The sequence below is a fragment of the Acinonyx jubatus genome, chromosome C2 (genome assembly GCF_027475565.1).
Source record: "Acinonyx jubatus isolate Ajub_Pintada_27869175 chromosome C2, VMU_Ajub_asm_v1.0, whole genome shotgun sequence".
Classification (NCBI taxonomy): domain Eukaryota; kingdom Metazoa; phylum Chordata; class Mammalia; order Carnivora; family Felidae; genus Acinonyx; species Acinonyx jubatus.
Window position 1 is genome coordinate 107,189,463 of NC_069384.1, and position 16,315 is coordinate 107,205,777.

The 16,315-nt window shown below is 36.3% G+C and overlaps 1 protein-coding gene across 3 annotated transcripts in view; it reads right to left on the reverse strand.

The window, feature by feature from the left end:
* GMPS (guanine monophosphate synthase) overlaps positions 1-16,315 on the reverse strand; it is a 78,835-nt gene that overhangs the window by 11,199 nt on the left and 51,321 nt on the right. For all 3 annotated transcript variants that reach the window (XM_015066027.3, XM_027061555.2, XM_027061556.2), the window contains exons 8-12: positions 14,014-14,165; positions 13,363-13,536; positions 10,971-11,076; positions 8,734-8,849; positions 6,463-6,588 (exon numbers count right to left, since the gene is read on the reverse strand). In XM_015066027.3, coding sequence (XP_014921513.1) covers positions 6,463-6,588; positions 8,734-8,849; positions 10,971-11,076; positions 13,363-13,536; positions 14,014-14,165 — 674 coding nt within the window. The remainder of the gene's footprint in view (positions 1-6,462; positions 6,589-8,733; positions 8,850-10,970; positions 11,077-13,362; positions 13,537-14,013; positions 14,166-16,315) is intronic.

Here is a 16,315-nt window from a genome sequence, read left to right on the forward strand (position 1 = left end):
GGTGTAGATATTACTAAAAAAATAAATAAATAAACAAAAACTTAAAAAATTTTAAACTAAAATAAACAATTTAAAAAGATTCATTAGCTAACTACCTACTAGCCAGTATACTGAGATATGAGAATTGACTACATGAACGCTAATTTGATAGTATCTACCAAAGTTCAAAATGTACATGCTCTTTAATACAAGACAGGATATTATAGAAGCACAAATAACTGCTTAAAAATTATGATTAATATTTGCTGAAATACCTATAGTAATGAAAAAGTGAAATAGTTTAAATGTCCACTGGTAAGGGAATGATTAAATTATGGTATGACCATACATGGAATACAAGGTAACAGTTAAGAATAATAATCTACTTGGGGCACCTGGATGGCTCAGTCAGTTGAGTGTCCAACTTTGGCTCAGGTCATGATCTCACAGTTCATGAGTTCGAGCCCCACATTGGACTCTCTACTGTTAGTGCAGAGACCGCTTTGGATCCTCTGTCCCCCCCAGCCCCCTCTTTGCACCTTCCCTGCTCCCACTCTCTCATAAATAAACATTTCTAAAATTTTTAGAAAAAATAATAATCTACTTGTAATGGCATGTAGTAAGAAGCCCATGATGTCAAGTTAAAGGGAGAAAGGTGACAAACAATGTGCACCTATAATTCCCTTTTACTTTCTTTTTAAAGTAAAAGTAAAAGGGGAACTCTCTGAGGGGAGAAAAGATGAAAAAAAAAATATATATATATATAAATAAATACCAAAAGCAACAAAAGATTAGAAAGGAGGCACCACCACCAGAAACTCCAACTCTACAAGCATCATAATGGCAATAAATTCATATCTTTCAGTACTCACTCTAAATGTCAATGGACTCAATGCTCCAATCAAAAGACATAGGGTAACAGAATGGATAAGAAAACAAGACCCATCTATATGCTGTTTACAAGAGACCCACTTTACACCTAAAGACACCTACAGATTTAAAACAAGGGGATGGAGAACCATCTATCATGCTAATGGTCAACAAAAGAAAGCCAGAGCAGCCATACTTAGACAATCTAGACTTGAAAATAAAGACTGTATCAAGAGATGCAGAAGGGCATTATATCATAATCAAGGGGTCTATCCAACAAGAAGACCTAACAACTGTAAACACTAATGCGCCAAATGTGGGACACCCAAATGTACAAATCAATTAATCACAAACATAAAGAAACTCATCAATAGTAATACCATAATACTAGGAGACTTCAACACCCCACTCACAGCAATGGACAGAACATCTAATCAAAATATCAACAAGGAAACAGTGGCTTTGAATGACACACTGGACCAGATGGACTTAACAGATCTATTCAGAACATTTCAACCTAAAGCAGCACAATATACATTCTTCTCCAGTGCACGTGGAACATTCTCCAGAATAGACCATATACTGAGACACAAGTCAGCCCTAAGTAAGTACAAAAAGATCAGGATCATACCGTGCATATTTTCAGACCACAATGCTATGAAACTCAAAATCAACCACAAGAAAAAATTTGCAAAGGTAACAAATACTTGGAGACTGAAGAAAATCCTACTATAGAATGAATGGGCTAACCAAGCAGTTAAAGAAGAAATTAAAAAGTATATGGAAGTCAATGAAAATGATAGCACCACAACCCAAAACCTCTGGGATGCAGCAAAGGCTTCCTAAAGAAGGAAGACAGATCTCAAATACACAACCTAACCTGACACCTTAAGGAGCTGGAAAAAGAACAGCAAATAAAACCCCAAACCAGAAGAAGACAGGAAATAATAAAGATTAGAGCAGACATTAATGCTATCGAAACCAAAAAAACAGTAGAACAGATCAATAAAACCAGAAGCTGGTTCTCTGAAAGAATTAACAAAATTGATAAACAACTAGTCAGTTTGATCAAGAAGAAAAAGGAAAGGACCCAAAGAAGTAAAATCAAGAATGAAAGAGGAGAGATCACAACCAACACAACAGAAATAAAAATAATAAGAAATTATTATGAGCAATTATATGCCAATAAAATGGGTAATCTGGAAGAAATGGACAACTTCCTAGAAACATATACACTACCAAAACTGAAACAGGAAGAAATAGAAAATTTGAACAGACCCATAACCGTAAGGAAATCGAATTAGTAAAAAAAATCTGCCAAAAAACAAGAGTCCAGGGCCTGATGGCTTTCCAGGGGAATTCTACCCAACATTTAAGAAAGAGTTAACACCTATTCTCTTGAAGCTGTTCCAAAAAATAGAAATGGAAGGAAAACTTCCAAACTCTTTCTATGAAGCCAGCATTACCCTGATTCCAAAACCAGACAGAGACCCCACTAAAAAGGAGAACTATAGACCAATTTCCCTGATGAACATGGATGCAAAAATCCTCAACAACGTATTAGCCAACTGGATCCAACAATACACTAAAAAAATTATTCACCATGACCGAGTGGAATTTATACCTGGGATGCAGGGCTGGTTCAAAATACACAAAACAATTAACGTGATTCATCACATCACTAAAAGAAAGGACAAGAACCGTATGATCCTCTCAATAGATGCAGAGAAAGCATTTGACAAAATACAGCATCCTTTCTTGATAAAAACCCTCAAGAAAGTAGGGCTAGAAGGAGCATACCTCGAGATCATAAAAGCCATATATGAGCGACCCAACGCTACTATCATCCTCAATGGGGAAAAACTGAGAGCTTTCCCCTAAGGTCAGGAACAAGACAGGGATGTCCACTCTCGCCACTGTAATTCAACATAGGATTGGAAGTCTTAGCCTCTGCAATCAGACAACACAAAGAAATAAAAGGCATGCAAATTGGCCAGGAGGAGGTCAAACTTTCACTCTTCACAGATGACATGAAGCTCTATATGGAAAACCCGAAAGATGCCACCAAAAAACTGCTAGAACTGATGCATGAATTCAGCAAAGTTGCTGGATACAAAATCAACGCACAGAAATCGGTTGCATTCCTATACACCAACAATGAAGCGACAGAAAGAGAAATCGTGGAATCCATCCCATTTACAATTGCACCAAAAACTATAAAATACCTAAGGATAAATCTAACCAAAGAGGTAAAAAATCTATACACTGAAAACTATAGAAAGCTTATGAAAGAAATTGAAGAAGACACAAAGAAATGGAAAAAGATTCCATGCTCCTGGATAGGAAGAACAAATATTGTTAAAATGTCGATACTACCCAAAGCAATCTACATATTCAATGCAATCCCTATCAAAGTAACACCAGCATTCTTCACAGAGCTAGAACAAATAATCCTAAAATTTGTATGGAACCAAAAAAGACCCCGAATAGCCAAAGCAATCTTGAAAAAGAAAACCAAAGCAGGAGGCATCACAATCCCAGACTTCAAGCTATACTACAAAGCTGTAATCATCAAGACAGTATGGTACTGGCACAAGAACAGACACTCAGATCAATGGAACAGAATAGAGAACCCAGAAATAGACCCACAAACGTATGGGCAACTTATCTTTGACAAAGCAGGAAAGAATATCCAATGGTATAAAGACAGTCTCTTCAGCAAGTGGTGCTGGGAAAACTGGACAGCGACATGCAGAAGAATGAACCTGGACCACTTTCTTACACCAGACACAAAAAGAAACTCAAAATGGATGAAAGACCTCAATGTAAGACAGGAAGCCATCAAAATCCTCAAGGAGAAAGCAGGCAAAAGCCTCTTTGATCTTGCCCACAGCAATTTCTTACTCAACACGTCTCCGGAGGCAAGGGAAACAAAAGCAAAAATGAACTACTGGGACCTCATCAAAATAAAAAGCTTCTGCACAACGAAGGAAACAATCAGAAAAACTGAAAGGCAACCAACCGACAGAATGGGAGAAGATATTTGCCAACGACATATCAGATAAAGGGTTAGTATCCAAAATCTACAAAGAACTTATCAAACTCAACACTCAAAAAACAATCCAGTGAAGAAATGGGCAAAAGACATGAATAGACACTTCTCCAAAGAAGACATCCAGATAGCCAACCGACACATGAAAAAACGCTCAACATCACTCATGATCAGGAAAATACAAATCAAAACCACAATGAGATACCACCTTACACCTGTCAGAATGGCTAACATTAAGAAGTCAGGCAACAACAGATGTTGGCGAGGATGCGGAGGAGGAGGATCTCTTTTGCACTGCTGGTGGGAATACAAGCTGGTGCAGCCACTCTGGAAAACAGTATGGAAGTTTCTCAAAAACCTAAAAAGAGAACTATCCTACGACCCAGCAATTGCACTACTAGGTATTTATCCAAGGGATACAGGTGTGCTGTTTCAGAGGGACACATGCACCCCCATGTTTATAGCAGCACTATGAACAACAGCCAAAATATGGAAAGAGCCCAAATGTCCCTCGATGGATGAATGGAAAAAGAAGATGTGGTATATATATACACAATGCAGTGTTACTTGGCAATCAAAAAGAATGAAATCTTGCCATTTGCAACTACGTGGATGGAACTGGAGGATAGTATTATGCTAAGTGAAGTTAGTCAGAGAAAGACAAAAATCATATGACTTCACTCATATGAGAACTGTAAGAGATAAAACAGATGAACATAAGGGAAGGGAAACAAAAATAATATAAAAACAGAGAGGTGGACAAAAGAGACTCATAAATATGGAGAACAAACTGAGGGTTGCTGGAGGGGTTGTGGGAGGGGGAATGGGCTACATGGGTAAGGGGCACTAAGGAATCTACTCCTGAAATCACTGCTTCACTATATACTAATTTGGGTGTAAATTTTAAAAAATAAAAAATAAAGTTAAATTATAAAAAATAAATAAATACACACATACATAAATACGTAAATAAATGTTTCTGTAAGGATGCATACAAGGAGATGCAACTACAGAACAGGAGGAGGGAAAATTACTAATGTACTGCATTTTGACCTTTTTTGTTTTTTTACAAGTATGGTTCATTTTGGTATTTAGAAAATAAACTTCATTGCTGTACTAACCATGAATTATGATTTTTATCTAGTTTTCCAAGGGTCTTACCTTCAAAAGCATAAAAGACTAAAATAAAGTAACATATCAAACAACAAAAGAAACCTTTATTTTGATGGAAAAAGTAGTGGAACTGGAATAAGCTTCATTTTTAAAAAAGAACTCATCTGGGGCGCCTGGGTGGCTCAGTCGGTTAAGCAGCCGACTTCAGCTCAGGTCATGATCTCGCGGTCCGTGAGTTCAAGCCCCGCATCAGGCTCTGTGCTGACGGCTTAGAGCCTGGAGCCTGTTTCAGATTCTGTGTCTCCCTCTCTCTGACCCTGCCCTGGTCATGCTCTGTCTCTCCCTGTCTCAAAAAATAAATAAAACGTTAAAAAAAAAAAAAAAGAATTCATCCAACAAATTGCCTCAAACATCTATTCATCTAACATCATCTATAATACTTATCTAAAAACAGGAGTAGGGAACTAATTCAATTCACCTTCCTGCCTAACAGGAGTTAGTATACAGAGATGAAAATTCTCTGTAAGAGATCTACCTGGACTGGAAAAACTTTTACAAATCAAATAACTTGTCTGTTTTTCTGGTTTTTTTAATAGTAGGGCAATAACTGCCTGAATTATCAAAACAAATTTCAAAATGAATCTGTAGGGGCACCTGGTTAAACGTCCAACTTCAGCTCAGATCACGATCTCGCAGTTTGTGAATTCAGGACCCACATCGGGCTCTGTGCTGACAGCTGACAGCTGGCCCGAGTCAGGCTCTGTGCCAACAGTGTGGATGGAGACTGCTTGGAATTCTTGCTCTCTCCCTCTCTCTCTGCCTCTCCCCTGGCTTGCTCGCTCTCACATACATACATACATACATACATACATACATACATCATTAAAAAAAAGTGAGAACTATATTATCCTTCTACGCTTTTACAATTAGAAAGACAGAACAATAAATATAAAAACGTTAGCTGTACATGATCAAGGCTAAGAGAGAACGTGTTGAAGAGGTGGAGAGCATTCGTTTAAGGAATACACAAGCTGAGAGCAAGACCTAAATAGTGTAAATGCTCATCTGGGAGCCTTCTTGCACTTAAAAGACTTCTAAAGCCAAAGTACATTTCCACACCAAGAGGCATACAAGACGACATGACTTCCTGGTACCTGCCCTTCAAGGCAGAAGCAAGCAAGCCAACTCTATAGCAAATCACTGTTTGAATTTTAACTTTTGGTTAGAGATGGCAGATGTTCCAAAATGCAAAATCTCAGCCTGAATTTTTAGTTCCTATAACCTCATTTACTCTACAAACATTTTATAAAATACCACCTTTTTACATTTCTAAATCTGATATATATACTTTCATATTTCATTTTCCTAAGTCATTCCTATTTCAGTATCAATGGAAAGAACAAATTGCAGAAAGTTCTGTCACAGACCAGTGAATCCACACAACTCACCTGCACACCTACAGTTTTAATTGGCAGCAGGAAGGCATTCAATGAATGCAAACTTGTAATTTGCATCAGCTTCTCCTGATCCTCTTCTGAGGTACAAGCTTTGACTCTTTGTAATAGTGTATGTGGCTGAGAAAATCAAACAGATATTTCTTAAGGTTTCAAGAAATGAGGTATTCTTTTGGTATCTATTACTCTCTTATGTATCTACACTTAGTGGTTTACAGCAATAGGTCCTATCTGATATTTCTCTTTGACTTGTGTGTGCTACGCAGTGTATCAGAATTTCACTCCTAAGGGCCAGGGCTGTAAAATCTTAAGCATCAGGGTAAGAAATACAGCTTATATATTTTGAAGATTTAATCTTCATCATCAGCGAGGGCCACACCTCACGTGACTCAAACCTTTTCCTTATATTAAAACTCTTTACCATAGTTACTTTTGTCTAAAATTAATGTATCTCCACCCACTTCCTTTTTTTGGTGTATTTGCCTGGTATATATGCTCCTTCATTTTTTTACTTTCACTCCTTCCATCTCTAAGTAAACAGACTATAATTAGGTTTTACTTCTCAATCTAGTTTGACAATCTATATCATAACTAGAGATATTAGTCCTTTTAATTAACTGTGGGTTAAAAACATGGTTGGATTTCATTCTACCATTTTATTTAGCAGTTTCTTTTTGTCCCAGTTTCTGGGTTTCTTTCTCCTTTCTTACATTTTTCTAAACTATTTCTCCCACCTCATTTAATCCCTTCTACTGGTCTTCCCCCCCCTCCCCCCTACTGGTTTTGAAGTTAACTCCCATATTTTTATTCTTTTAGCAGTTCCCCTTAAGTGTTAGCATGGATACTTAACAGAAGAGAATCAATCTCTCTGTCCTCCTAGCAAACAATACAAGCATCTTTGAATGCTTTAATTCCAATCCCTGTGGCTTATATGCTATTTTACATGTATACTATTATAATGTTTTTAAACAAATAACAAAAATCAGAGATTATTTTTATTATACAGCCCGTGTTTATTTCGGGTTGAGCAGCACTGCCTTTAGTTCCTTAAGTAATGATTGTTAATAGTAAATTCTGTTTATCTCAAAATGTCTTTATTTTGCCCTAGTTCTTACAAGACAGCTCATCTGTTCACTATTCACAATTATTCTCTCTTGGCACTTTGAAATCTTCTTGCTGTTACCATTACTTTCAGTGTAAGTCTTTCCTTTGAAGGGCAATCAATCTTTTCTCTGCAGCTGCTTTGTCTTTGGCAGACTGCTATTTTGCTAGATATGCCTACTTGGTATCAATTTTTCTTCCCATTATTCTAATTGAGATGTGTTACGTTTCCTGAATCTGAGGCATGGTGTCTTCCACCAGCGTGGAAGAATTCAAATACTTTTGTCTATTATCTCCTCTTGGACATATGTTAAAGTTGACCTTCTCATTCTATTTTAACCTCTTCTATCCGTATTTTCTCTTTGATACTCTAATTTCTGGACAATCTCTTAGCATCTACCTTGGAGTTCATTACTTCTTTCTTTAGCTGTTTTTAGTTTTAGTTGTTTTCATTCCTAGAACTTACTTTTTTTCAAAGCTGCCCATTTATCATATACCTTATTATTCTTTGCTTCTTTTAATTCTACATATTTTACACTATCTACGAACACCAGTATCTGAATAGTGTTTCAGAGTCTTGTTCTGACAGTTTTTTCCACTAGCTCTCATTCATGCTACCTCACTTCTATACATATTTTGCAATTTTTAAAATTTTAAGTTCATATATATTGGAACTCTATATGCAGGAATCTTTTAAGGGCTGGTTGAAGACACTGCAAAGAGAATTTACACTGCTAAGCCTGACACCTGGATGCATGAGCAATCAAGCTTCACTTTAAACTGAAATTCTTGGCCTGCAGTTTTTCAGACCACACAGATTATGAATTCAGGCATCGAATCTACAGAAGGACTGGGAGACTTATCTTCACTTTCGAGTTAAAACGTTTTTCCTTATTTTCTTATATTAAATATACAATATTTTTAAACACCCTTTCATATCTAGCATTTTTAAGGATTCAAGCTATCTAATCTATTGTATGGCTGAAAAGTCTGCATTTGAAAGTCTCTAGAGAATATTTTCTTTAGAGTCACTTAACATGTTAAATTACTCTGAATTTCCAAAAAATGAAACTGCTACTGCCAAGAATCCATCCAATTCCTTATACTGATTAGCTATGTCTACTTAAAACACCTACAATATATAAACTCAATGCAAATTATTACCTTCTTAACACTTGCAGAAAAATCAGCTACTATTTTCAAAATATTGTTGGTTTCAGGGAAGTCCTTACAAATATAAGGTTCTTCAGCACATATTACTCTGATTGCCAAGCCAGGACCTAAAGAGAATAGTAACAATGGTATTTAATATAAATTTTATATTTATATTAAAATGTAATACAAAAGTATAAGTTTCTAATATAAAAATCCTTCCAAAAATTAAAATCCATTGACCATTGTTTCCAACTTTACTGAATTATAATTGACATAACTATAGTAAGTTTTTTGAAGTGTTTAATTTCAAATGTGACTATTAATTTCCCATCCAACTCATCATTTTTTACAACGCTTTAGTTCTCTTTACATCTCCTTTACATCAAGGATTTTTATCTATTTTTGATAGTCCATGTATTGCCACAGTATTCTCCACTGAAAATTTTTTAAATCACAATATATGTGCCAATCTTTTTTAAACTTATTGAAAGAATTTTTAAACATACAAAAGTAAAGAGTACCGTATAATGAACCACCTTATTATTCACCACCCAGATTCAACTACTAATCTAATTTTAGGAAGAAGAGTATGCTGTTTAAAAAAAAAAAAAAAAAAGTACAACAGACTGTTTAACTCCAAAAATGTGAACTGGCATTTCTCTTTCATCAAATACTTAAAAAGGATAAAAATATAAGGTATGCATAGATCTAAGAAAAATGGATTCTGCTTCTATATTGTAAGAACAGAAAAGGCATCCCTTGAGATGCCTGATTATAGACAAAACCTTAGCCATGTTCCATTAATTCCTGTTTCATTCTTCATCTGTAGAATCAACAGCTTATTTAAGGTAAGTAGTATGCCTAATTTTTTTTTAAAGCAGCACAATATTTTCTACTAAAGAAATCTAACATAATAAAAAAAATCCAATATATAAAATAGATTTTTAAAAGTCAAGTGAATCTATACGGTGTCTGGGTGGCTCAGTTAGTTAAGCACCCAACTCTTCATCTCAGTTCATGATCTCACAGTTCATGGGTTCGAATTCCACATCAGGCTCTGTGCTATCAGCAAGGAGTCCGTTTGGGATTCTCTCTCTTCCTCTCTTTCTGCCACTTGCTTGTGTGTTTTCAAAAATAAATAAAATAAATTTTAAAAAGTCAAGTGAATCTAATGCAATGATGCCCAAGGACACAGGACCACTTGGCCTCCATTACATTCATACACAATCCTTTGCCAACACACAGGTTAGGAATTAAACATCCTGAATTCCTAGATTTGAAGTTTATAGACACAAACAACACTAATTACCAAATGAGTTATAACTCTGTAACACTGTTTATGGAACCAATATGGTATTTAAGAGTACACACTGTGAGGTGAAGCCATCGGGGCTAGAATCCCAGCTCCATACCTAATCTGTGTTAACTTTTGGCAAACTGGGCTCTGCCCCTAAAATTTCCTCATCTATAAAAAAGAATAATGGTAGTTTCTATTGTGAGGATCAAATGAGACAGTATGTGTAAATTATTTAGCAGAATGCCTGGCACATACTAGTATTTCAGAAATGTTAACCTTTACTGTGTTTTTTTAATTTAATTAGGCCATTCTTGCAAATCATCACCTAATAACTATTACAAAGAGCCAGAAACTGAGGTACAAGACTTACCCAAGCTCAAGAACTTATAACAAAAACAGTTTAAGACTCTCAGTCCTAAATTTAAACCAATACCACCTCTAATTAGTTATTTTTCTATATGACAGCAGCACATGATTAAACAAAGTACTTTTTTTGCTCATGAATTAGTTACATACAGCACTATGCAAAGAAGTAATTCAGACAATTTAACCATAGGATTTAGGATTTCAGAGAACCACATTTTAACCTGGTCTTCCATCGGATACATCATGGTATAGCAGAAATAACATATAAATCCCAGCTCTTGTGTGGCAATGTTATTAAAATATCTCTATGCCTTGTTTTTCTCATCTGATGGCAACATCATAGGCCAGACTCACTAGGCTGGTGTAATATATACACAAATACAATGGAAAATGATTATGTAAGAAAATGAAGTATATATAATAGATACTAAGAAGAATTTTATCCCCTACCCACCCTTTCCTTTCTCTAAAGTTACATATTCCGTGAGATAAAAAATTATTTCAAAATTGTCTGAACTGATTTTTCTTCAACATGAAGGTATTACGGCAAATCGAGCAATTCTTTTTTTTTTTTTTTCCTTACCTGGAAATGGATGCCTGGAAACTAACTCTTCTGGAAGTCCAAGTTCTCTGCCTAAAATTCTTACTTCATCTTTATGAAAATCTTTCAGAGGTTCTATTACTTTTCCCTACAGAGGCAGAAAGCCAATTAATACAAATTAGTAACAAAATGACATGGAAAATAAAGAGTGACAAATTACTGGCCTCTCCTATTGTCTTTTACCTTAGATTAAAATACCATTCTTTAAAATTTTGTATTTTAAAGTATATCTCCTCCCATATGCTTATAAGAAATTAGGCAAATATTTTACTGATCCTCATATTTCTCTTTGAAACACATTTTAAACATAAACCTTTCAAATATAAATAAATCAGAGCAGTCCTAACCATTATCTCTGATCTAGTTCTCATTAGAATACAAGACAATTAGAAAATACCATACTAGGGGCTTCTGGGTGGCTCAGTCAGTTAAGCATCCGACTTCAGCTCAGGTCATGATCCCATAGTTTTTGAGTTCGAGCCCCGCATCAGGCGCTGTGCTGACAGCTCAGGGCCTGGGGCCTGCTTCAGATTCTGTGTCTCCCTCTCTTTCTGCCCCTCCCCTGCTCACGCTCTGTCTCTCTCTCTCAAAAATAAACAAACATTAAAAAAAAAAATTAATGGGCGCCTGGGTGGCTCAGTTGGTTAGGCATCCGACTTCAGCTCAGGTCATGATCTCACGGTTTGTGAGATCGAACCCCACATCAAGCTCTGTGCTACTGACAGCCTGGAGCCTGCTTCAGATTCTGTGTCTCCCTCTCTCTCTCTGCCTCTCCCCTGCTCACACTCTGTCTTTATCTTTCAAGAATAAATAAACATTAAAAAAACAATTTTAATTAAAAACAAAAATACCATACTAGTGTTTCGAAAGTAAAGCTCTCCAAATGATACTATCAAGTAATGAAAAGACAACCTAATCATACTTGATAAAGGATCTATAATCAGAATACATAAAGAACACTTGCAATTCAATAATAAAAAGGCAAACCAATTAAAAATGTGCAAAAGATCTGGGGGCACCTGTTAAGCATCTGACTCTTGATTTAAGCTCAGGTCATGATCTCACGGTTTGTGAGATGGAGCCCTACTTGGGATTCTCTCTCTGCCCCTCCCTTACTCACGTTCATGTGTGCACTCTCTTTCTCTCTGTCTCAAAAATAAATAAACTTTTGGGGCGGCTGTGTGACTCAATTAGTTAAACATCCAACTCTTAATTTCAGCTCAGGTCATGATCTCACAGTTCATAAGTCAAGCCCCACACTGGGCTCTGTGCTGTCAGCTTGGGATTCTCTCTCTGCCCCTTCCCTGGTCACTCTCTCTCAAAACGAATAAACAAACTTTTAAAAAGTTTTAAAAATAAAAATAAATCAATAAACTTTTTTATAAATGTGCAGAAGATCTGGATATTTCTCCTAAGAAGATACACAAATGGCTAATAAGCATGTAAAAGCATGATCAACATCATTAGTTATTAAGGAAATGCAAGTCAAAATCACAGATACCACTTCACATCCACTAAGATGCATAAAATAAAGACAGATAATAGCCATCCTAATGAGTGTGAATTACCAAAAAAAAAAAAAAAAAAATGTGGGGGGAGTAACAATTGTTGGTAAAGTGTGGACAAACAGCAACACTTGTGCATTGCTGGTGGACTAGAATATGGTTTAACTGCCATGGAAATATTAAGAAGTTCCTTTTAAAAATTAAAAAAAGAACTATAATGGGGCACCTAGCTGGCTCACTTAGTAGAGCATGCAACTCAATCTTAGGGTTAGAAGTTTAAGCCCCATGTTGGGCATGGAGATTACTTAAAAATAACACCTTTAAAAAAAAATAGAGCTACCGTGATCCAGCCTTTCTTGTATATAGCCAAAAATACTGACAGCAGGGTCTCCAAGAGATATTTGCCAATTCATGTTCATAACAACACAATTCACAATAGGCAAAAGTGGAAGCAACCCAAATGTCCACTGACAGATAAATGAACAAAATGTGTACACATACAAAAAAATATTATTTAGCCTTAAAAAGGAAGGCAATCCTGTCACATGCTACAACATGGATGAACCCTGAGGACCTAAGCTAAATGAAATAAGCCAGTCACAAAGACAAATACTATATGATTTCACTTATATGGAGTATCTAAAGTAGTAGAATGGTGATTACCAGGTGTTGGGAAGAAGAAAAGCAGGGTAGCTGTTGTTCAGTGGGTATATAAAGTTTCAGTTTTACAAGATGAAAACGTTATGGAGCTCTGTCTCATAACAATGCAAATATACTTAACATTACTGAACTGTACAATCAAAAATGATTCAGGGAGGGATGAGCGAGAGGGAGAAAGGCTTTATGTTAAAGTTCTCACAAGCTTTTACCTCTTCTCTCAACTTTCTGATAAGCTCTGTGTCATTGTGATGGGTTTTGATGAGTTCAGCTTTGCCACTTGCAACAAGGGAAGCACTTTCAATTAAATCAGGCCGTAAAGTACCTTGGGCGAGGAAAACCTCCTCTGGTTTCAGGTTCATTTCTCCAATCACTTCATTGGCGATCTATAACCAAGAGTAGTAAAACAGCCTTTTAGGAGACAAATCTTTTAAAAAGATAGCAGTCTTTTTTATACTGTCAGCAAAATTTCTCAGAGTCCTTTTACAATCCTGACCAAGAGATAAAATCTGCACCAACTCCCAGAAGTAAATTAAGAACATATGCTTTAGAGATTCAAAAAGGTATGCAAACATTCAAAGCCTGAAAAGTAGCCATTGAAATATCCAAAGAACTGAAGTCTAACATGAATTGAAAATATCTATTCTTAAATAGTTAAAACAATAGACTGGCAACATAAGTAAACATGGTTTTTTAAAACATAAAATAGTTTCACCAATCAGTATAATAGCAACATACACTAAAATTCTTAACCAAAAAAAGAATTAAAATTAGGTAGTAAACTTGGTTATTTGACATAACAAGGAAACAAATAGTAAAATTCACATCAAAAATAGCATACAATGTGGATATCAAAAAGGTACCTTAACAAAAGTATCTCCAATAATTTTTCTTTTCTCTTCAGGACTTGTAGTCATATTTAACGTTTTGCTAATTCTTTTTCGTGGAGTTCTATCTTCATCTGATATTGGTAGAGTTGTTGTTCCATTGTAGAAGGAATGAGCAGCATTTATCACTGAAGGAGAGGGAGAAGCACATTTTAAAATAGAACATTTTTAAAAACCATAAATAACAGGTCAAACCACGGAAAGAAAACCTAGATAGATCTTTTGATCACAACTTACCTTGCCTATATATTACAGAACTACCAACAAACCACGATGAACAGTGTCCAGACATAGACACTCATTAAATTTTGTTCTTTTGAGAATCCTGTGGCATTTAATAATCCAAGGCCATGACATTATAAATTATGGTGGCTGCATTCCCTGTATTCAATGCCCCACCAGAGCAATAAGGAAAAGCTAACGGAAGAAGCATAGCCCCAAGGGAACTGAAAGCAGTGGTTCATATAGAAGGGTCAAAGTCCTCAGAATTGCACACTGAATTAACTAGTCTCTTGAAAAACTGATGTTTATCAACATATATGTAGCAATCTCTGGCTGTCCTTTTATTTTATTTATTTCTATTTTTATTTTTTAATTTTTTTTTAACGTTTATTTATTTTTGAGACAGAGAGAGACAGAGCATGAACAGGGGAAGGGCAGAGAGAGAGGGAGACACAGAATCTGAAACAGGCTCCAGGCTCTGAGCTGTCAGCACAGAGCCCAACGCGGAGCTCGAACTCACGGACCGTGAGATCATGACCTGAGCCGAAGTCGGACGCTTAACCGACCAAGCCACCCAGGCGCCCCTGTCCTTTTATTTTTAAAGAGCAAGATACTTAAAAATTGACTAAGATCTCTACTTGGTAGAAAGGCTGAACAACTGGTGAGTTTCACTGAAATACAGCTGGTCATTTCACTGGGATACAGCCGTGAATTTGTAGCTCTTTCTCTTAAACTGGTTAATTACCCCAGAATAGACACCCTAAATCTCCTGCCTATCAGCATTCTGATAATGGAACACAGAAAGTGGCAAGGAGAAGGAGTAGCCATTCAGTACACAGATTTTTGCTTAATCTTACTGTTTCTACTGTAGAATCTTATTTCTACCCTCAACTATGCCTGGTATTGATATGCCCAAATCCAGAGTGTATTTTATTTAGCCTCTGTAGAGAGTAAATCTAGTCTTATGATGTGGAGGGATAGAAGCAGTTTATTCCTGTGTTAAGGAAAAGGATCTCCTTCTCAGGTATTCAACCAATCGGTTTTAGGATCACCCAGAGAACCACACCACACTGGGAAGTCAACCCTGAGCCTCCCCACAAGTCTCAACTTTGTTACCTTCCTCCCCTTAACACCCCTCCCACCAAAGTTTGAGAGTCCTCCATTCTACTATATCAGTTACCAGGGACAGATGCAAGTTTTTCTGAGGATAAAACTTTTACAACTTGGAGGCTCCCTTCAAGAAAAAGAATGAGGAGCACCTGGGTGGCTCAGTCAGTTCAATGTATGACTTCAGCTCAGGTCATGATCTCACAGTTCATGGGTTCGAGCCCCGCTTCAGGGTCTGTGCTGACAGCTCAGAGCCTGCTTCAGATTCTGTGTCTCCCTCTCTGTCTGCCCCTCCCCAGCTCATGCTCTATCTCTCTCTCAAAAACAAGTAAATGTTAAAAAAAAAAAAAATTTAAAGAAAAAGAATGAATAACCACAAGGTTTTTGTTTTTGTTTTTTGAATCACAAGTTAATATTAGGATGGTTAACACAAACTACACATAGAAATGATTACAAATCACATATATGCCACTAAACCCAAACTAAATGTGTCCCCAACTCAACTTTTTCTTAGCCTAATCCCAAAATGCCTGCAGTCACTTCAACACCACGAAACAAAGCTCAAGTTATGGTGGAAAGACAAAATGAATTAACTACAATTTATTAAAATATCTTACTTGCATCTTTCACAACAATATAGAAATACGTAAAGACACTCCTAGGGTCCATTCCAGGATTTTGGAAAAAGCTTGGCTAGTGAGGCATCCTGCTCAAGAGCCATTAGCTTATCAGAGAAAATCCACATTATCCATCTGCTTTCCACCTTCCAACATTTTGTTACACCATTAGACTATCACCTCCCCTATTCCTTGTCCTGTAGCATTATATTTGTTTTATGCCTGTAATGTTATTTTAGTGAAGCTTCTAAAGAGAAAGAAATAGACTCGTCTTCACTTCGTGTTTAACGACAAGTCTTCATTTTACAGTCAACCTTCTAGCATCAATTCCA